This window comes from Petaurus breviceps, unplaced genomic scaffold (assembly GCF_028583685.1).
Source record: "Petaurus breviceps papuanus isolate PSGF00001 unplaced genomic scaffold, PetGlider_PUasm1.0 47, whole genome shotgun sequence".
NCBI classification, from domain to species: domain Eukaryota; kingdom Metazoa; phylum Chordata; class Mammalia; order Diprotodontia; family Petauridae; genus Petaurus; species Petaurus breviceps.
The window spans coordinates 5,225,109-5,248,850 of NW_027186349.1; the positions used below are offsets into that span (position 1 = coordinate 5,225,109).

The 23,742-nt window shown below is 34.3% G+C and overlaps 1 protein-coding gene across 2 annotated transcripts in view; it reads left to right on the forward strand.

Moving 5' to 3' along the window:
• The window catches only part of CDH18 (cadherin 18), a 1,599,127-nt gene that overhangs the window by 1,257,440 nt on the left and 317,945 nt on the right, over positions 1–23,742 (forward strand). For both annotated transcript variants that reach the window (XM_069101403.1, XM_069101404.1), the window contains one exon: positions 3,783–3,902. In XM_069101403.1, coding sequence (XP_068957504.1) covers positions 3,783–3,902 — 120 coding nt within the window. The remainder of the gene's footprint in view (positions 1–3,782; positions 3,903–23,742) is intronic.

Sequence of the window (23,742 nt, forward strand, 5' to 3'; positions counted from 1 at the left end):
AGAGAGAGAGAGAGACAGAGAGAGAGAGAGACAGAGAGACAGAGAGACAGAGAGACAGAGAGACAGAGAGAGACTTGGTATCTTCATTTGTGGGGTGGCTAGGTGGCACAGTTAATAGAGCATCGACCCTGTAGTCAAAAGGACCTAAATTCTAATCCTGCCTCAGACACTTGACACACTTACTAGCTATGTGACCTTGGGCAAGTCACTTAACCCTTGGTGCCTTGCCTCCCCCCCTCCAAAAAAAAAACCATAAAAAAGTAAAAACAAAAAGAAATGCCACTTTGAATTGACCAAAGAGTGTGTGGACAGGAATGATGAATAATAAGTTAGGAAATCTAGACTGGAAATATAGGATGGATCCAAGAAATTTTGGAGGAGTACAGATGGTAAAGACTTTTAAGTGAAGAACAAAGAAGTTTATATAGGATCCTAGAGGTAATAGGAAACTATCAGAATTTATTGAATAATAGAGAGAAATGTTCAAACTTGGGAAAATCACTTTGGTAACTATGTGGAAGATGAATTTGAGGGACAGGAAATTCTTGAAGCCCTGAGATCAATTAGGAGTTTATTATAATATTCTAGGCAAAAGATAATGATAGCTTATGAATGGAAAGAAAGAGTAACATCCAAGGAAAATTATTCAGATAGGAATAAGAAGATTTGGCTATTGATTAGAAATGTAGGATGGAAATGAGGAATCAAGGATACTAAAGAATCAAATCTTGGTGATGGGAAAGCTAGTAGTTCCCTTGAGTGAAATACAGAAATTTAGAAGGAGCAGGTTTGGGGAAAGATAATGAGTACTGTTTTGGACATATTGAGTTTGTGCTGTCTATTAGAAGTGTAGTTTAAACTATAAAGAATGCAGTTGATGATGGTGATCTTATGCTTGGAAGAGAATCTAGAACTGAATATAGATATATGATGCTGGAGAAGAAATCATATGCATAAAGATTAGAATTTAACCCATGTGGAGCTGATCAAGGTGTAAAAATATGTGGTATTCTTTCTGTTTGTCCAAGTAAGGTTAATATATCATTTTGATTTCTCTAGCCTTAAATGAATAATTGTAAGCAAGCTAAATTAATTTGATACTCAACAACTCAGAACTTGATTTGAGTCAAACATCAGACCAATGCTACAGCCTCTACAAATCTTGCCCCTACAATCCTTAATTCTCACAACAGGACTGAGCCTCTCAGCAAAAACTTTATTACAAATGTCTATACCTATTCATTGGTGGAAGACCTAGGTCAAAAAATCTCATTGATAATTGTATTTTTCATTCTGAAGCTATAGATGCCTTGCTCAACACTCAAAAGATATCAGAGATGGCGATATGTATGAGATATATCTGTACATGTAATATGTATAAATATATATTTATGTTATTTATTATATATTATATAAATATAAGTAGTAAATCTAAATATATAACTATATATATATTATGGAGATGAGATTTGAAGCAAAGGAAGTAATTGAATGAAGGAAAGAAGTGTTGTCATTGTCTTTACATACATATTTTATACATATACATATATACATATACATACATACATTCATTGTCCTTACATACATATCTCCCTTATTTTCTAATTCTATGGCTTTGATAAGTCTGTTTTTTTTTCTTGGAAGGTTCTCCCCATCTTTGCCCTGCTTTCTATTTCCTTTATGATTCTTATTCTGGCTTTAGAGCATGGAACAAACAAATGCTATCTATTACAGGAAACTTTTCTGTTCCTCCTCTTCCCTATTTCCCCCATCCACTTCCCAAGTGGGTGTTGAATTTTCTACTTTTCTATCCTCAAAAATAACACAGTTTCTTTGTAAAATCTCTTAATTGATGTGTTAAATATTATTCAGTATTGTCACTATGCTTCTACCATTAGTGCCCCCCATTCCCCAACTAGGTTACAACCTATTATAAATTATAAATTTATATAAATTCCATGAATATATCTTTTGTAAATTTTCTCTGTAAGTTTTAGAATAATGGTGTGGACAAATAATATTTATTTAATTGATTCCAAGAGGACAATTAAATTATTTTTTAAAACTCATCTCATTTTATATTGCCCACATTTCATTTTTTTACACTGTTATGGATAATTAAATTTTGAGTATAACAGTATTGCATGCTAGTTTGCAGAGAGTCCCCACCCTTCTTTTGCTTTAAAAGTATTTGTAGAGGCAGCTAGGAGGCACAGTGAATAGAGTACTGACCCTGGTGTCATGAGGACCTGAGTTCAAATCTGACCTCAGACACTTGACACACTAATGTGGGCAAATCACTTAATCCCAATTGCACTGATTTTCCCCTCCCCCACAACATATATATATATATATATATATATATATATATATATATATTTGTAATAAGGATCTTCACGAAGCGATGAATTGAGTGAGAAGAATTTACCTATGATCTCTTCAATATAAGATGATACATTATCTCAGACTTTAAGAATTTGAAATTTTTATTTATTATTCAAAATATTATGACCAATGAAACAATAACAGTGTGACATTGTAGATTGAGAAGTGATCTCAGAATCAGAAAGACTTTGGTCCAAGTGCCATTTTTTGCACATGCTATGTCTGTGACCCTTGGGAAATCATTTACCTCCCAGTGTCCCAACTGAATTCTCTGTGATTTTTAAAGAACAGATGCCAATTGGTTGAAAGTTTCCTCACCAACAAGGAGTTCCCTAATCTAATGAAATCTCATACTGCACAAGAAAAAAAAAGAATGTATTACTTGTAACTGTGTAATACATATAATCCCCAAGCAATTGTTTTTCAGAATAAGGCAATTGAGAGACTGATAGAATTTCAGAAATAGAAAGACCTCAAGGTCATTGAATCCATTCTATACCTGAACAAGAATCCCTACAAAAACACCCCTGGAAATTGATCATCTGTCTTCTATTCTTTCAGGATTTCACATTCCAGTGTTGGAAAACCCATTATTTATGAAGATAACCCATTCCACTTTGGATGGCTCTAATTGTTAGGAAGTCTTCCTCACCAAAAAAAAAAAAAAGCAAGATATGTTGTTTAATAAATAAATCTTATTGAAATTTAGGCATTACACTTTTGTTTTTATTATACTGGTTTTCCTTAGCTGAATTTATCACAGTCTTTTGGCAGCTAAGTGAAAACCATAAAAAACAACAAGAAATGGCCAGATGTGATTGTCTTTGAAGGACTAATTTTTAAACATATTGAAGAATAATGCTGACAGCCATTTCATTTTATTAGTCTGAGAGAAATACCCACCCAAATCAGTATATAGACAGTTTATGATCTGTCCCTCAATATAACTAAATTTGTAATTATTGTTTATTACTTTAAAATAGTTTGAATATTTTTGAAACAAATGGCAAATACCAAGAGAAAAAAATGAACAGTGCTTGGAAAGATCTCTCTTCTTCTTTTCATCCTAAATACCATTATTGGTCTTCTTTTAATTTTTGAAGTTTAATGGGTTTGACAGTTATGCCTAGAATGTTCTTCCATTGCTTGAATTGCATAACTGGACTAATTCTAGAGAGTTCATAGATTTCTTAAGAGCAATTAGATTATACTTAAAGGGAACATATTCTGATAGAAATAACTTTTGAGCAATATTTGCATGTTTCTGAGAATTAATTGTGACTCTCTAGAGATATGTGTATCTATATACACACAGAGAGATTATAACATATCTCCTTTAAAAATTATTCCATGTTGAATACGATTGTCAAATAAATTATATTTTCTTGAATTCACAGGTACCTCTGTTCTGCAGGTGACAGCTACAGATGCAGATGACCCAACCTATGGGAACAGTGCTCGAGTGGTGTATAGCATTCTGCAAGGACAGCCATACTTCTCAGTTGATCCCAAAACAGGTCGGTCCTCTATCTTCATTATATTCTTTGATCTTGATTCGAAAAAAAAAATACATTTCTGTTCGTTGAAACCTTCTCCTTTACTAGGCATAATAAGCTGGTCATCCACATTGTAGACATCCATTAAAAATAATGTTTTATGCTAACATGATTTTAGTTACTGAAGACTCAGCTCTATAGTTGAATTTATTTTTATTTATTTTCTTTTTTTGTTTGTTTTGCTTTTTGGAGGGAGAAAGGCAGGGCAATTGGGGTTAAATGACTTAGCCAAGGTCACATGCCTAAAAAGTGTTAAGTGTCTGTGGCCAGATTTGAATTCAGATCCTCCTGACTGCAGGGCTGGTGTTGTATTGAGAAAACTTTATTTATCTGTCCTAATTCCAGGGAAAATCTGAATTCGATAAAATTCCACTGGTATAAATTTAAATGAGTTGTCTGTGTTTCCAAATGAATTTGAACTCTACTTTAATGTGAATCTTTAAGTTGAAGAGGAGTTACTCTACATTCAATATCAGACTATTCCTACCAAAGAAGGTGAAGAATTTATTAGATACATCATCCTTAATATGATTTCAGTTGTGGGGAAAAACAAATTTTCCATTACTTAGTGTGTATGTACATACATGCATACATATGTACATATATACATATGCTAATATCTCTTAACTGAGAACTTAGTTGCAATGAACAACTTAATTTCTCTACCAAAGCAGTTTTTTTTCACATCTTTTTTTAATGGGAAATACATTAAAACAATTAACTTAAAGTGACTGAAATGGTGAAAAAACCTCTTAGAAAGTTAGATATTAGGCTGTTGAATCCAAATCAGGAAGTTATGCATAAATTTCATTCAAGAAGATAGGATTCTATGCCTTCTTTTCCATCTTGCCCCAACCAATAAATTAATGTTAATAATAATGTTGCCTTACATTTGTATAGTACTTTACAGTTTTCAAAACTCACATTATCATATTTTTTATAATTAATTGTAGAAATTTATGACTAGGCAGTACCTTAGAAGTCAACTATTCTAATCCTCTCTTTCAATAGTTCAGGAAATTTAGGCCCAATGAAGATAAATTGATTTCCCATCAAACATTGTTGTTGTAGTAGAGACAGAGCTAACTACCATTTCAGCTCTTTTTCTTCTAGATACCATCATAATAATTTTGTGAAGTCATCAAGGAAGACATTATCATCATTATACTTTAATGAAAATAAATTCTGGAAGGTTATAAAATCTTAAGGTTATATGGTCAATAATTAGAATGACAACTCTATTCAAGGAATTCTAACTATTTAGTAGTACAAATTGGGCATGGAGATTCACTCAATTTATCTTTCTTAGCAAAACTGAAAATAAGTGTCTTAAATGTAGTTTATCTTTTTTTGCCTAAATATCCCAAAGAATCATGTGAGAAATAGTTTCCAGTCAGCTGCAATCAGGAAAAAAAAATGAGGTTCAGGGAAACTAGGAAGATTTTCTCTTTTTTGTGAGGAATGTGTCTTATGAGCTCTTGTTGATCCCATAGAACCTAACACAATTCCACACACAGGTCATGTTTTTATATAAACATGCAATGCATATTTGCACCAAAGTGAGCTTCAAAGGGAAAAATGCTTTGTAAAACTGTATGAAACAAATATGTTATGATCTAAAGTTAAATGTAACTTTAAAATAAAAGGGAGAATATTAGTGTTAAAAATGTATGAATTTATTTTATAGGGAGAATCTGTGATTTAGACAGCTTATGGAAGTTCCAGTAATGGAAGGGAATTCAAATATCATGATAGGTCAAATTACATTACAAATTGCAGGTTCAATTACATTGAATTTTTAAGTAACAAAGGCTGAAAGGGAAGGCAAGTATTCTTCCTTCCAAGTCCACTATGCTCACATATCCTACTTTATATTTGGACATTTTGAATTACTGAAAAACCTTGAATTTTTTTAAAGGCATGGGCATTATTTCTCAATTATGAAATTATATGCTTTGTGTTGAGGGCAAGTCTGTTAAGCATGAAGAAAAGGTAGGGACTGTGGCTGTCAATGGGGAAGGTTGTCTAGTGAAGTTAGAAAAAACTGTCACTCCTAATGCCAAAATGCAAAGTATACCTATATCATTTAGTAATTCTAACCTCAACAATGGAGGCTTCATCTGGTCAGCAATAAGTCTCTTTAGGCAAATATATATTTTCTAGAGGTTTAAAAACACAACTGAAATAGGGACATGATCTATTGTCCTTCAATTGTAAGAGGATAATACACAAATTAAGTCTTTGATTTCCTCTATGTAAAGGGCAGTTTCAAAATTAATATTTATTTTTAAATAAATTTTTCTTCAAAAACATGTTTTCAAAATATTATTATAATAAAAGACCTGCTTTATCATTTTACACACACACACACACCTACATTTTTTGCTAAAGGAACCACAACCAAATATCTCTATTGCTAATTATACAGTGTACATAATAAAATAGGTTTTTCTGTTTGTTTCTTTTTGTTTCCTTTTTTGTACTATGTCAATTGAGGGAAATGTCTGGCTACTCTGAGGTCAGACTATAGCAGGGGATCTACTAAATACACTTAAAAAAAGAAAATGTATGTGATGCAATGAAATGTATTAATCCTAATATGCCCTTTAAAGCATTAAGCATTTCCACTGTAGAGATAAAAAATATTTTTAAAGATAAATTAGTCGCCATTCAAATCCTGTCAACGAGCTATATGCATGTCTTTCTCTGGAAAACAAAAACAAAAACAGGAGTTACTTGAATGAAAGGCATGTTGCCTTTGTTGATATACTGTGATTTAAAAGCTATAATGTCTTCAAGGTATTAAAATGAAAACAGCATAAAAACACATGACGATTGGTGTATATCCTATGACAGTTGATATGGAAAGTTTTTTTTATTATAAAGGATATGGGCCTATGAACTTGTTTTATTAATATTTTGTTAACTAGATTTCTATGTGACTATTTTCCTTTGCAATCCTATGTATTTTATTTTATGTATTTAAAAATGTTATTCTGAGTAGTGCTCCATGAGCTTTACCAGACTTCTGCAGCAATCCATGATCCAAAAATATTAAATACCTATTCTATGGATTTAAAAATTTATTATGGTATTCATATTGCTTTGTTCAACTATAATAATAATTTTTTTGGAGGGCAATTGGGGTTAAGTAACTTGCCCAAGGTTACATGGCTAGTTTTTTTGTGTGGGTGTTAAGTGTCTGAGGCCGGGAACAAACTCAGGTTCTCCTGACTCCGAGGCCGGAGATTTACTCACTGCTCCACCTAGCCACCTCTATATAATGGTAATTTTTAAAAGCTGTACAATGTTTGTATTAAATCTGAGCTTAAAATAAGCAGATTAGAAGAGTTGAGCCAAAATGGTAAGTGACAGGAAGTAGAGGCATATTTTTATAACCTAGTTCCGTAGCACAGTCCAGGGCTGGCTGAGGATAGGAATTGCATCTAAATGTGTCATTCCATGTTGAGAAGTATTTGAAGGTTTGAGGTTGTGTACCTCAAAGTAAGGAGTGAGGAGCAAGGGCAAAAACAAGCAATAACTTTATGTGACCCCAGAAATGGTGTGAGGTCTCTGTTCTTGCTTCCAGCACTGTCTGTAGCCTGCAGTAAAATAATTGGCACAGGAATCCTAATCCAGATGTGAACCTACAGTTCTGTCACTCTGTACTGTTTATAGTGGTTGAGTCTAGCAGGAGTCTACTGGAACTTTCAACCAGGTACAAGTTTACAAGAGTGTTATGTAGACCCCAAACCCCATTTAGAACTTTCAAAGATCAAACCAATAGGGCAAAAATCAGACATTAACCTCAATTAAATCACTTTGAGATGACTGAAAACTTCCAGGTGCCCATTTTAAGCTGTCCTTGAAATCCTGGAGTAATGCAATAATCAATACTCTGAAACAAAGTAGTAGAACCAGCTTACATATCCCCTCCAGAAGTTTACAGAGCCACACACTAGTGTAAATCTTGAAGTGAGGAATTTTTTGCAAATATGAGCAAACAACAAAAAATATCACTCCACTAAAAAGTTATTATGGAAGGAGATGCCTAGTTGGTAGAGTAAAAAGAAAGAGTGCAGCTGACCTCCTATCCACAACACCTCCAGACAAATCTAAATACACCAGACTGAATAACGATAAAGAAAATTTAAAAATAAGTTATGCCAATCTAGGTTGACATTGGAAGGCAGATAAAGATGTCTACAGATACTAGGGACAATGTTGAAGTAAGACCATGTAGTGGAAACATTCCAGGGTATAGGGAAGGGCTGCACACCAGCATGAAAGGAAGTCCTAGACCTGTCCTGGGGCACTGGGGCCCACAATGGGGCACTGGAATGGGTATAATTTCAAGTGCAGCTTGGTTGCCCACTACCTAGTCACAGTTCTCGGATCCAGTCACAGCATAGAAAGACTCTGGCCAGTGCAGGAAGAAAGGAGGAAGTTTAGAAGCCAGATGCAACAGCAAAGGTATGGTTCAGGCCTTAAGCACAAAGCACGGTCTCACTTCAAGCATCAAGTGTATCCTTCAAAAGAATAACTGACTGACAACTCCAGCAACAGCAAATCACTGAGCTTGCTTTCCCACACACTTCAAACAATTGTTTTTTCTTTGTTTATTTGTTTTTGTCATTTTTGCTAATCTAATAAAAAAATAGAGTTGTTTATTCTGAATTTATCTTGTTTTGATGTGTTTAGGAACACTTATCAGAATTGTTGTTAGTAGGTGTTTTTCATTTGTAAAATGCCTATTCATAACTTTTGACCACTTATCTTTAGGAAAGTGGCTCTTGTTCTTATATATACATTAATTATTTATTAATCAGGTATGAATTTCACTGCATTGTAATGGCTAATTCTGATATTCTATATTTTCACCACCCTTGACAAGAATTTGGTAGTACTTGGTGGCAGTGAAACTAGAGGATATGGTTTTATTCTTAGATTTATGAAGACTTAGCTGTTACTTCAGAAATTTAATAGCAATAATGAATCTGATTGAACACCACCTCATCATGAGCACAGCTGACAAGACTTGTCACAACTGCTATAGATGACACATTTATTTATATATTGCAGATGACAGAGGTTAGTTGGTAATTTACCATACAGCTATTAAGGAATTTTAGACATAAATGAGTAAGTTTGCACAGTATAATATAATTGTATTTATTTTTATTTAAATTATGCATCATACTTCACTAAATTTTGTATAAAAAAATTTTACTCTACTGTGAAACTTTATCCATTTTCAAATGATAATCATATTTTAAAATTTCCATAGATAAATTTTATACTTTATTCTTATGGAAAAAGAAACTTGAAAACCTCACTTATTGTTCTAAAGATACTCATTGACATCCACCACTCGGGGTCCAAAGAACTTTATTACACTTGGATGATTTCTATTATATAATATTAGAAAAAAATGGGTCATCATCAAGAGTCACAGCTCTTGTGGACGAAGGCCTTTTTTTTTTTTATCAATGATAGATGTTTCAAGCAATTCTTCTCCACTTAATCTAAAATGGTGCGGTTCCCAGTTTGGACAGCGGATTTTGAAGATATGTTATAATATTGGCTTGTTTTCATTTCCCTTGAGATGTCATTCAAATATTCTAAAGCTATGTTTATCATAATATTTAAAATATTATAAAACTTAGTCTTATAATATAATTTAATTGGAATTTATTTCTCATCTTTACATTCTTAATTGTATTTTTAAATTAACATAAATTTTGTTCCCAAATAATATTCTTTTGCTTCAAAGAGCTGGAAAGCATTCCAAAATTATATCAAAGGGAATTATGAAGCACTCTCAATAATGTTCATATATATATATCAGTTTTAAGAATAACATTTTAAAGTTTCTATTATTATCATTCAAACTTATTGAAGGAGTTGTTTTAAGTTTTCCATATCTATAATGTATACCTATCCTCCTACTAGGTGTAGATACATATGTAATATATGGACAGCACAATAACAAGTCTGTTTTTAAAAAAAAGTTATGGGTGTGTATCTATTTATATACACAACACCCCCACCCTACTCTACATAATTGTATTGGTGAGGAACTTTCTCTACCAGTGCATATGGATGCTTTACCTATAACTTAAAGTTTTTGAAAGTTTTCTTATAATTAAGAGGTTAAATTACTTGTTCAAGCTCACAAAAGCAGTAGGTCTCTGAGGCAGGACTTGAATCTGACTCTTCCTGATTTTGAGTCCATATTTCTAGCCATTACACATACTACATTGCTGCATATGCACCCATATGCATATTTATATGTTTCTTTTGCCATAGGCATTTGTTTCACTTTTATATACTACAGTTAAATTTGAATGCCTATATCAAACACGTCTTTGGAGACTGTGGCATTCCTTGATTCACAATCCTTCAGCATTACCATAACAATATCTTATGTAAAAAGAGGGGGCCCTGGTTTCATAGATATACTTGAAGTAATTTAAAAAGCTAGACAATTTCCAAAAGGAAAACAAACAACAAAATAAAGAGATTATTGTGTTCCTTGTATTCAATTTTGCACCTAGTAATAATATTGACACAATACATGAAATATGTACTTCTTGTGAAAATGCTAACATGTTAGCATTAATTACCATTTATGACTCTTAATCAAGTTAGGAGGGATTAAATCATGAAAACAAGTGATTGGAGCCAACAACAACAACAAAAAGTACAATTAGGTTAAATGAATGAGGGAAGCTGAGAGAATTCAGACATGCGCAGATTCCTAAGAATTCTGATGCTCAAAATGTGGTAAGGATGTCAAGAAAGGCTAAGGACCAAGAAAAGGGGGATGGGGCGGGGGGAGTGATTTCTTTTGTTTGCTATTATATCTGTTGTTGCTGTTATTTTTAGATTTATTGGGGGGGGGAAATAGGAAGAAAGAATAGGATTGATGGGGGAATGAATTGATGATAACTATCAACAGCAAGCTTTGAAAGGGGAGAGGCAACACTGGGAAGAGGAATGGGATTACAAAAGTCAAACTGCTTACTTCACAGTATTCCCTTCCAGTAGTTAAATATTGAAGTCATTTTTGCCTCTACAGAAGAACTCTCTAGTGACTGTTTTGTCTGCTCCTTAATGTAAGGAGGCCCACTAAGGGTCAAATGGTACATAAACTTTTATTTTACTTGATTTATATTTTGGAATGGGAACTTGTGGAAAAGATAGCTAAACTTTTTAACTTAAAATCATTTTGAAGAGCATGTTCCTAACTAATTTGTACACATTTCAACATAGATTTGTTGCCTATATTTTGTTCAAATTTTATAATGTCTTTTAGGTAATGACTTTCTGGCAAGAAAGTTTTTGTTTTTCTTTTAAAGGGATCAAATTCCTACTAATGTAAATTATTATTACATATCCATTTGTAGTTGTATTTTTCCTCCTATTTCTTTAGTATGAAATAAAAACTGCCTAATAACAGAAGCATTGAAGGCATTTTGAGGTAATTACCCATTTAACATACTATATAAAATTTCATATCCTTAAAGATCAATTATATGTTGTTTTGTTTGTAGGCCAAATGAGAGAAAAAATGTGTACATTTTGTGGGTATATTTTGTAAGCATATATCATTACATCTCTAAATCATAAGTAGTTATGAATATGTTTTAATTAACTTAGAATGGGAACCAATGTGTTATGACTATTTAATCATACAAACCTCTAAATTCTTTTGTCCTTATGAACTCCATAGTGTCATCCAATCAATCAAGAAATATTTGAACATTTACTATGTCTCAAGCACTGTGATGAACACTAGGAATAAAAAAAATAGCAAAATATGTCTCCTAATCAAACATCCACCCAAAACAAAAATTTCTTCTGTAGTTATACCCAGACTAACTAACTTCTTTTTTGAACAATCCTAAACATAGTAAGTCATTTCTTTACAATAGATGATTCAGGGTTTTTTTTTAATTGAAAATATTTAATTACTTCTTCATATTATGACAAAATTTGCCTCTACAACTTTGAGCCATTGTTACTATGTATTAATTTGATAACATCTTAAATAATTTAAAACCCTTATCATGTTTCCATTATCTAATTATCTTTATGCTCAAATTATATAGTTTAATATATCGATCACCTACCATGTATTAAGCACCTATTATGTGTTAGGCACTGAGATGCATGGATAAAACATTGATGAATTGAAACAATTCTCACTCTCAAGGTTCTTTCATTTTATAGTTGAATAATTTCTCACATGACTGTGTTTTGATTACCTTTACTATTCAGAACAATGTTCTCTAGATACACTACAGCTTGTCTGTTCCCCATAGGGAATTGAATTCAATAATTTAGATGTGTTCTGACAGGGCCAAAGACAGGGTTATTACCTCTACACACAGTATTTCAATTAGTGCAGCTAAGATTACTTTTGCTTCTTTGGTTTCCCCTTTACACTAAGTTCCTGCTGTTATATTTTATTTTTCACTTGAACTACTGACTAGTCAAAGTCTTCCCATCCTTTATATTTGAGGTTTAATGCAGAATTTCGTTGTTTTTTTTTTTTATCAAAACTTAAGATTTGAAAATTATCTTTAATAAATTTAGTCCATTTTTCTGGCTACCTAAGATCATTTTGAATCCTTATTTTGTTACTTAAAGGTTCAAAAAGGTTCATTGGTCAGATTTTAGTTCTATGGGGTTGAGCAATATCATTCTACTGATGTTAAAAGAATTTATGTTACTCTTTGCAATTTTTCCTTTTTCCTTTAGAGTAATTATATATATATATAAATATATATAATGTGTGCACACACATATGTATACATATATATGCATGCATGTGTGTACATATACATCAAGAATTAAAATTTATGACGTACACATCCATAGAACACAAAGGGTTTTTTAGTTTTAGGATTATAAAACATAGCATATAGAGCTGGAATAAATCTTAGAGGTTATCTATTTCAATGCCCTCTTTTTATATATGTAGAAACTGAAGCAGAGAGATGCTATATGATTTATTCAAATTTCCATCGAAAGGAAAGAGTGGTCATATTTGAATTTGAGTCCTCTGACCCCAAATCTAGTACTCTTTATAATGTTTTCCAAATTTTGATTTACTTATAATACTATGAAGGCATACGCATAAAATGTTAATAAAATAATAGCTCCTAATAATATATACAATTTATGGAATAGTCTTTCTGAATATAACCAAAAGGACAATAAAAATGCAAAAAGCATAAAGAATTAGGATTTTAGAAACATTGATTGGAAATGAGTCCAAGACTAAAACCATGACATATTGGTTAATGAGAGATGGGATTTGCAGAGAGAGAGAAAAATCTTACCCTCAGGCAAGGGACCCTTAAGCACTCCCTGAATTACAGATAAGAGAGGGCTATAAAAAGAGGGAAAATGACTTTATTTGGCATTTAAGAAAGGTCATGGGAACCCTTTCTGACATTTTTGCTTGGATTCTAGAATATAGATTCATACTATGTTGCTTAAGCCTAATGTGAAGGAATTGCCCTGAATTCATACCACCCTGAAGGGTTTGCCCTTAAAGGAATATATCCAGATTTGCTACTGAAAGAATTGGTCATTTAACCTGTTTACATAGTATTACCCTGTCAAAAAATTTTATACTAAAAAATAAAAGAGTGAGATGGATAAATATATTGTGCTGAAGTTAATTTGGCTCCTGCTTTCAAGGGGCATAAAATAAACATGTAGAAAGCAGAGGAAGTGTGGTGTGACAGCTAAAGGACTGACCTTGTAATAAGGAAGTCCTGTCTAAGCCACATATTAACTGAGTCAGTTATTTCATCTGTCAGTGAACCAGACAACTCTCTTAACACTTTAAAATACACATCCCAGGGGACATTAATGACTGTCTTACAAAAGAAGCACAAGGAAGTCACATATGCTTGGCCCAAGCAGCCAAATGGTATAAAATAAACTCTTAATTATGTGGCAGTTATGGAAAGAGAAATCATGTAGGCCTAGAAATCCTGATTTCAAGTTTTTGGAGGAATGTTGAGGGCTCCTTAACCTTTGCTCAGCTACGAAGCTGGAGATTAAAGCAATAATTGAGGGTGGGATGAACCCAGATAATAAGGGTAAAATGGACATGAGGTTGCCTTTTTAGAGCTTCAAATTACAATTGCTTTTTAGAGAAGTCTAAGCTTTTAGGAGGAGGGCAGAGAGAGAGAGAGAGAAACAGAGAGAGAGAGAGAGAGAGAGAGAGAGAGAGAGAGAGAGACTACATACATGCATTTCTAGAGTGAAAGGGGACTCATTGGAATGTTGGCCTGCTTCTTAACTAGCAGCAAGTTTGTTTCCCTTCCAGGTGATTACAAGCCCTCAGGATAAAATTATGAATCTGGATATCTGTATTTATTTCAGGGGTGAAAAGAAGCACTTGAATTTTAGTGTTCTGTCTGTCTTAAAGCTTCAAATTTGTTTCTCATATGAGGGGACCCAAAACAAAACTGGCATATATAATGAGTCTGGAGAACTGGAAGACCATGGGGGAAAACATGATTTATTGGAGAGTGAAAAGATTTGTGTGAGCTATTTGAGGTCTATTGTCAATGTATTTTCTGGGTTATTTCTGTGCTTCTATGAGTTCTTTGATTTTTTTTTTCTATTGTCTGTGGAGTGCAATAAAAGTTGTCTTGTCCCCAATATAGGCACTGTTACCTTAAATGCTTATATGGCTTCTATGGGAGGCTTTTACCATATCTATGTAGACCAAGAAAGGAGTTATTTATGGAGATTTTTTTACTCTTGATTAAGGGATTCATTTTAAAATATTCATTTAAATATTCATTTTTAGCTCTTTCTATAGCTTCATCTGTTTTCTCACCAGCATGATCTGTATCATAAGAATTTGCTTATAATCCCACTTTTCTTGGACAAATTTTGTAGAGTTCATGTCATAGGATCCTATTTATCCCTTTTCTGATCTCTTTGAAATCCCGTTCTCCAAAATTTAGAGTACCTTGTTGGACTATGTTAATTATTTATCACAAAATCCTTATTCCTTTTCTCTATTATTACAAAATAGTCTAGAATGAAATAGTCCTTTCCTTCCAAGCTTTTGCCCCTTCATGTTCAATAATATCCTACTTATTTGTCAAAACCAAGTGTGGAAAAGAAAGTTCTTTTATCTTTTGAATAATGACAACTTCCCAACAATTTTCATTTTTATACTTCCTTGAGCTTTACACAGTATTACCCTTTCAAGAATTATATGATGTAGGTAATACCAATATTTCTATTTTCCATTATATAAATGAATAAATTGAGGTAGAGTACTAAAGTAACTTGATTCTGGTCACACAACTTACAAGTGTCAGAGTTAATAAGTGAAGTTGTCTCACTGACTTCATTCTTGTTTTATTCTACCTTTATCATTGCCTTGCTAATGAGAATGAAGATTTTTCTAAAGTAAGAAACAGGTAAAAAGATCAGGATCTTTTGGTCACTATGAAGATTCACAAATCAAGAAACCAAAACTAATCAGGTTACAGAAATAGTTTAAGTAGCTCCATTCAAAAACCTATGGAAATAAGTAAATTTTCATGGCTGGGCCAAGAGTTTTGTTCCAGCCTCCTTCTTCCACAAAATTAGGCTTGGTGAGTAACTACTTAAAGATGCCTATTCACTGAATGAGATTTATCTCACTCAAAGTAAGAATGTAAAAATACTTCAAACTAAAAGGGCCAGAGCCTGCCACTACATCCTGAACCATCTCCAGTCATTGTGATGAATATCCTGCCACTTGACCCAGGTGGCTCTGGAGGAGAAAGTAAGACTGGTGACCTTGCACAATCCTCCCTCACTCAACTCAAAGTCAATCACAAGTCATGTCATCATCCTCCTGATACCATGGTCCTCTTTGAGAAAGAAGGACAAATACAACAAGTATTACTGCCTAAAGAAATCTCTATCTTTGAGAAATAAAGAAGGTTCAAAGGAAGGATCAAATCTCAGTGAAGTTCTGCATGAACCACAAGCCCAGCCCTGGGGCAGGCCAGACCAGTGTCAAAGACTGGCCAGAGCAGATTTTGGGTGAGTGAATCACCAGTAGCTGTGGCAGTTTCCAGACTTCTCAACCAATAAATGCCAAAGGGAATGTAAAAGGTCAGTGGGGAAATCTTTTGGAACCACATTATGGAAAAGCATGGTTTGACCCCAGCCCCCAGGGTGAGAGCTGGCAGAGGCTTAGCAGCAGCAGCTACTGCCCAGTGGCTTCCTCCAGAGCACTTGGCCCGCAGCTCTTAGGGGGACAAAGTGTCCTTTCAGAGCAGCTTTGACCTGCTTGGATCTGGGTCATAGTCTTGGGCAGTGGTCCTGGGGTGAGAAACATGAGTGTGCCAAAGCTTGTGGTGGCTGAAGAGAGGGCACCCTCCTCAGACCTCTGACAATATTTGCAAAACCCCAGCAATTTGGTACACAGATCTCCCCACTCTGGAAGCAGAGTTCTGCCATGGCAAAGAGCAAAAAATCAAGTAATGGACTGCCAAGATGAGCAAGCAAATGAAGAACAGTCAGGCCATAGAATTCTTTTTTGGGGACAAAAAAGATCAAAGCATGGAACAGGAGAAAGACAATGAAATCAGAACTCCTGCATCAAAAGCTTCCAAGAAAAAAATATTAACTGGTTACAGGACATAGAGGACTTCAAGAAGGATTTTGAAAATCAAGTAAGAGAAGTGGAAGAAAAATTGGGAAGAGAAATGATAATGATGCAAGAAAATCATGGAAAGAAAGTCAACAGCTTGCTAAAGGAGACTCCAAAAATACTGAAGAAAATAACACCTTAAAAAATAGACTAAATCAAATATCTAAAGAGGCCCAGAAAGCCAATGAGGAGAAGAATGCCTTAAAAAACTGAATTGCCCAGGTGGAAAAGGAATTTCAAAAACTCACTGAAGAGAATAATTCCTTCAAAATTAGATTGGAGCAAATGGAAGCTAATGACTTAATGGGAAATAAAAATACTATAAAACAGATCCAAACAGATGAAAAAAAAAAAGAAATCAATGTGAAATATCTCATTGGAAAAACAACTGACCTGGGAAACAGAATCAGGAGAGATCATTTTAAAAATATCTAAAAAAATAAAATAAAGAGGTGATGGAGGAATATAATTAGAGAAGGAGAAAGGGAAATATAGAATAGGGTAAATTATCTTATATGAAAGAGGCAAGAGAAAACTGTTACAATTGAGGGGAAGAACAGGAAGGTGAAAGGGAATGGGTCAAACTTAATCTCATGGAATTTGGCTTAAGGAGGGAATAACATACACACTCATTTGTGTATCTTTCCCCACAGGAAATTAGGGTGGAAGGGGATAAGAAGGGTGATGATATAGGGGAGGGCAGATTGGGGGAAAGGGTAGTCAGAAGCACATACTTTTCAAAAATGGACAGGGTCAAAGTAAAAAATAGAATAAGTGGGGGGCAGGATAGGATAGAGGTTTTAAAATATAGTTAGTTTTTTTACAATATAACTACTATGGAAATGTTTTGTGTAAGTACACATGTACAACCTATATTGAATTGCTTATCTTCCCAGTGTGATTTGGTAAGGAGGGAAGAAGGGAAAGAATCTGGAAATCAAAGTTTTAATCACAAATGTTAAAAAAAAATTTTTACATGGAAATGTAAAAAAGATATACAAGAATGGGGATATAGAAATCCATTTTGTCCTACTAGAAAGTTAAAGGGGGTATGGGGAGTATATAAGTGAAAGCAGATTGAGGCAAGTGGTATTCAGTAGGCTCTCTGTCTTGGGGTGGGGGTAGGGGAAAGATGAGGACAAAATTTGCAACTCAAATTCTTGTGGAAATGGATGCTGAAAATTAAAAGTAAATTTTAAAAAAGAAGGAACGAATAGATAATTAGGTTTTGTATTCCCATTGTTTTGTTGTTGTTCAGTCTTTTTGTTTGATTTTTTCCATCTTTTCTGGCTGTTCTTGAACTCACATGGAGTTTTCTTGGAAAAGATACTAGAGTGGTTTGCCATTACTTTTTCCAGCTTATTTCATAGATGAGTAACTAAAGCAAGGAGAGTTAAGTGACTTGCCTAGGGTCACACAGCTAGTAAGTGTCTGAGGCTAGATTGGAACTCAAGCAGCAGAATCTTCCTGATTCTGTTCCTAGCTCTATCAAACATGCAACCTAGCTGCCCTCCCCCTACTTTACCTTTGGAAAGGATGTCTTACAGTATGAACTCTTGCCAACAATATCACAAAAATTGGGATCTGCCTCCTTGGAGGAGTTACTTGCACTGATAAGGCCACATACCTAATCCTCTGGGAACCCCTTTTTGCCTTTTGCATATGATTGCTGCTTCTTGCCAATTTTCCTCCAGCACATGTTATTTCCCATACTTCCTAATCAAGTTCTCATTTCATAGTTTTAGAGTTATTTTTGCTTTCATGAAAAAACTGATTATATTCCGGAAGTTTATTGAGTCATTGTCATTTTGTTGCTTTTATTTAGTAATTTTCTGATATAAAAGAATTTCATAGACAATATTGAAAATACCTCATATTTTCATTTCCTGATAGTTTATTAACTTCAGTGAAATAAATTCAAATGAATTTTTGTATCTTAACCAAAAAAAAAATCATTAGCAGTACAGCATAAAATACATTTTTTTTTAAAGCAACCGGTGTTAAGTAACTTGCTCAAGGTTACATGGCCAGTTATTATTTCTGGGTGTGGTGCTAAGTATCTGAGCCCAGATTCGATACCCAGGTTATCCCAACACTGGAGCCAGTGCTCTTACTTGCTGAGTCACCTGGCTGCCCCAGCATCTAATACTTTTGACTTCATTAATGATGAATGCTTTCTTTCATTTTTGGATAAACAAAGAAAGCTCATCACAACATTTCAGGGAGAGTTACAAAAACAACACACCCACCACTTTATTCATTTAAAAGACATGAAAAAAACCACTAATTTCCATAAAACACAGGTTAAAATGGTAATCAAATGAAAGATTTCACATTCCTATGTAGTTTTCTCCTAGAGATTACAAAGATTCCTTATTAGGAAGCTTGCTATTATTTACAATAAATAGATTATTAAAGCTGTGTTCACTTTTTCAGGCAATGTATTTTTTAATATTTATTTTTAAAATATCATCTTAATTTCCCAGTATATTCTACTTCCACCTCCACCCAGAGTACATGCCTTATAAAATTTTAAAAGGGAGAGAAAATATAAGTATCTTAGCAAAATACATCAAGCAAGTTCAACATTATATGAAATATTCTATGTTGGTTGAGGGAAAAAAAAACTGTGAATAATTTAGAAAGAATTTTATCATTGTTTCAGTGGAGAGAAGCAGAAAAAGGTGTAGTTTCCAAGTCTTTATAAGAGTCATGTTATATAGAGTTCAAACTGCAGCATGAAGCTGGTTGCCCAGTTTATAGGGCAATTAGGCAGTTTCCAGAGAAGGAAAGCTTTCTGTTAAGATATATATATATATACACATACACACACACACACACACATATATATATATACACATACACACATATACACACACACATATATGTATGTATATATATACATACACACACATACATTCATATACATTGAGATATATAGCAACAGGGAAGAATTATTATTATTCAATAAAATGTGAACAAAGCCAAAACACAACCTATTTTTAAGTTTTTTAAATTAAATTTTATGTTTGTTTTTAGTTCACGTCATTCATTTCCACAAGATTTTGAGTTACAAAATTTCTCCCTGTATTTCCTCTACCCACCACCCCAAAACAGCAATCCCACTGAATATCCCCTCCTCCAATGTGTTCTCTCCTATATCCTGCCCCATTTCCCCTCTGACTTTCCAGTAGGGCAAGATGGATCTCTATACCCCAGTGCCTGTGTATCTCATTTCCCAGTTGCATGTAAAAAAATTCTGTGTGTGTGTATATATATATATATAATTTGATTTTAAAACTTTGAATTTCAGATTCTTTCCCTTCTTTTCTCATCAACCATGCTTACTGGGAAGATGGACAATTCAATATAGTTTGTACACGTGTAGCTATGCAAAACATTTCCATAGTGGATATATTATGAAAGTCTTACTATATTTCCTTCCCTCCTATCCCACGCCCCACTTGTTCTTTTCTCTACTTTGACCCTGTCCCTTTTCAAAAGTGTGTGCTTCTAACTTCCCTTCCCCCCAACCTGCCTTCACCTGTATCATCACCCCTCTCATCCTCTTCCCCCCTACTCTCCTGCAGGGTGAGATACCCTATTTAGTGTGTATGTCATTCCCTCCCTAAGCCAAATTCAATGAGAGCAAGTTTTGTGCATTTGCTTTTGCCTTCCTGTCTTTCCCCTCCATTGTAACATTTTTCCTTTACCTCTTCTATATGAGATAATATACCCCATTCTGTCTGTCAATCTCTTCTCTCACTATATTCCCCTCTCACCTCTCAATTTCACTTTGTACATATCATCTCTTCCTATTCAATTGTTCCTTTGCCCTCTGTTTGTTTATACCTCTACACATATATACTCAGATATGCACATATGTACTCATATATGTTCTCATACACCCATATAACCTCCTATAAACACATACATATGTATCTATATAAATATGTGTGTATATATATACATATATATATTCCTTTCAACTATTCTCATATTGAGAAAAGTTTCATAAATTACAATTATCATTTTCCATGTAGGAATATAAATAGTTCAATTCTGATAAGTTTCTTATGATTTCTTTGCCTTGTTGACCTCCTCATGCTTCCCTTGCTTCTTGTATCTGAATGTCAATTTTTCTATTCAGCTCTGATTTTTTCATCAAAAATGCTTGAAAGTAATCTATTTCATTGAATTACCATGTTTTCCCCTGAAACATTATACTCAGTTTAGTTGGGTAGGTGATTCTTCATTTTAATCCCAAACTCCTTTGACCTCCAGTATATCATATCCCAAGCCCTTCAATCCCTTAATGAAGAAGCTGTCAGATCCTGTGTTATCCTGATTGTGTTTCCACAATATTAAAATTGTTTCTTCTTGGCTGCTTGTTATATTATCTACTTGATCGGGTAACTCCAGAATATGGCTATAATATTCCTAGGCGTTTTCTTTTGGGGATCTTTTTCAAGAGGTGATCAGTGGATTCTTTCAACCTTGATTTTGCCTTCTGGTTCTAAAACATCAAGGCAATTTTCCTTGAGAATTTCTTGAGGGATGATTTCTAGGTTCTTTTTTTCATCGTGGATAATTTTTAAATTATCTCTCCTGGATCTATTTTCCAGGTCAGTGGTTTTCCAATGAGATACATCAAGTTCCCTTGTGTTTTTGCATTTTTTGTGTCTGTTTAATAGTATCTTGATTTCTCATAAAGTCACTAGCTTCCATTTGCTGCAATCTAATTCTGAAGAAATTATTCTCTTCAGTGAGCTTTTGAGATTATTTTTCCATTTGGCAAATTCAGCTTTTTAAGGCATTCTTCTCTTCATTGGCTTTTTGAGCCTCTTTTGCCATTTGACTTAATCTATTTTTTAAGGTATAATTTTCTTCAGTCAAGTTGTTAATGTTCTTTTCATAATTTTCTTGCATCATTCTCACTTCTCTTCCCAATTTTTCCTCCACTTCTCTTATTTGGTTTGCAAAATTCTTCTTAAACTCCTCTATGGCCTGAAAGCAGTTCATATTTTTCTTGGAAGCTTTTGGTGCAGGAGTTCAGATTTTGTTGTTTTCCTCCCATTCCATGCTTTGCTCCTTTTTATTCCCAAAATGGGAGTTTAAAGTCAGATTGCTGTGCTTGCTTTGCTTCCTTTGCTTGCTCATGTTGCCACTCAATAACTTGACTTTTGAGCTTTTTGCCACAGTAGACCTCTGCTTCCAGAGAGGAGAGCTTTGTCCCAAATTCCTGGGCTTTTTGCAGCTTCCCTTAGTTATTATTTGGGTGCCCTCTTTGAAGCCTCCACCAGCACCAGCACCTGATCGCACACCAGAGTACCTCCACCCTAGACAGCAGTCCAGATCCAAGCAGGTTAAACAAGAGCAATTATCCCTCAGAATGGTTGCTTGGTCCCCCTACAATCTGCAGGCCAGGAGTTCTGAAGCAGCCATGCAGCAGTGGCCACAGCACTTCAGTCACTTCTCTCTCCAGGGGCAGAGGCCAGACTGTACTCCCAGACTCTCTGTTCCCAAAGTCTACAGTGACCTCTCACTTTTTCTTTGTCATGTATGGGTTGATAATTCTGGAAAGCACCACAGCTGCTGGTGATCTACTCTCCTTTAGTCCCTCCAGCTGGGCAGCTTGTCAGGCTGCCCTTTTGCTAAAACCTCAGGCTCAATAGGGGCTGGATTCTGCTCCTAGCATGCTGCAATGAACCCTTCCTGTCCACCTGCCAGGTTGTCATCAGGGAGAGATTTGTTTCTCTCTGTCACTTTGTGGGTTCTGTAGCTCTAAAGTTTGTTTAGATTCATTTTTATAGGTATTTGAGGTGGTTATCAGGGTAGTGCAGAGAGTTTTCCTGCTTCTATGCTGCCATCTTGGCTCTGCCACCAACCAAAACCTATTAATGAAACCAAAATACACTTTGAATGGATCCCAAAAAAGACCAGGGTGAATGAGATCAAAACATTCTTTACAAAGATTTTTAACTTCCCTGTAGAGATTCTAAGGTTAGCCTGTGTTCTGTAGTAACAAAGTTTCTGTTAGACAATTTCTTGTCACATAAAGCTATGTTCAAATACTATTAGTGATTAATACATAACAAAATATTATCTATATTCACAGCTTCTCCCCTCACCTCTGCAAAGAGGAACCCATTATATTTAAGGGAATGAACAATGAAAACCCCCAATCATCTCAACATAACAAAACATCCTTTAAAATATTGTAATTCCTAACTTTTAAGTTAATATGAGTATTTGGCTGGCTGACATAGTAGGTATTTTTCTTGATATTAATCAACTATAGATAAATTATTTTGCCCCTTCCCCACACAAACACACAAACATATTAAGCTGAAATATTTATAATGTTTTAAAATACCAGGCACAGAATGAAGATCTTAAGTGGATTTCTAGAAAAACCTTTCTGAATAAGCAAACACAAAGGACATAAGAATAGAATCTGTACCCATGGGCTTCTCTAAATAGTATCAATGTTCACTTGAGGTAGATTGATCTTTACCATTGAAAATGCCATCTGAAACTTTATGTGGATTCTGTTTTATCTCTTACATATCTTGGAATGCAAACATGTTTCCTATTTTAGGATTCCTCTAATAGATGATAGAAAAGAAATACAGAACTCCAAGCTCAGCCACAGGGACAAAGTTTATCAGTTATTCCCATCTCAAATACCTTCTCAGCAAGCCCTTCACAAATATGGCGATAATATCATTAAGGAAGCAAAAGTCCTATAGATGTATTTCACCTAAAGATATGCACTCATTTCTTTCATTGAGGAGCAGGAGAATGGAGCAGAATGATATTTAAATAGGTCTTTTAATTTTGAATTTGCATAAGACAGTGAAGAATTTCTTAAATGGCAGGGTAGGATGCAGTTTATACTAGCAAGTACTCATACTTGCAGGTATTGGTGGGAATCGCAAATAAGATTTCTTGAATGGGATGATCCCCTGTTGTTACAGATACAGTTTTCTAAATCTTCTATTACTCAGGACCGGTTTCCTTTGGGTCCTTTCCTCCCTCCTTCTTTCCTTCCTTCCTTCCTTCCTTTCTTCCTTCCTTCATTCCTTCCCTCCCTCTCTCCCTCCATTC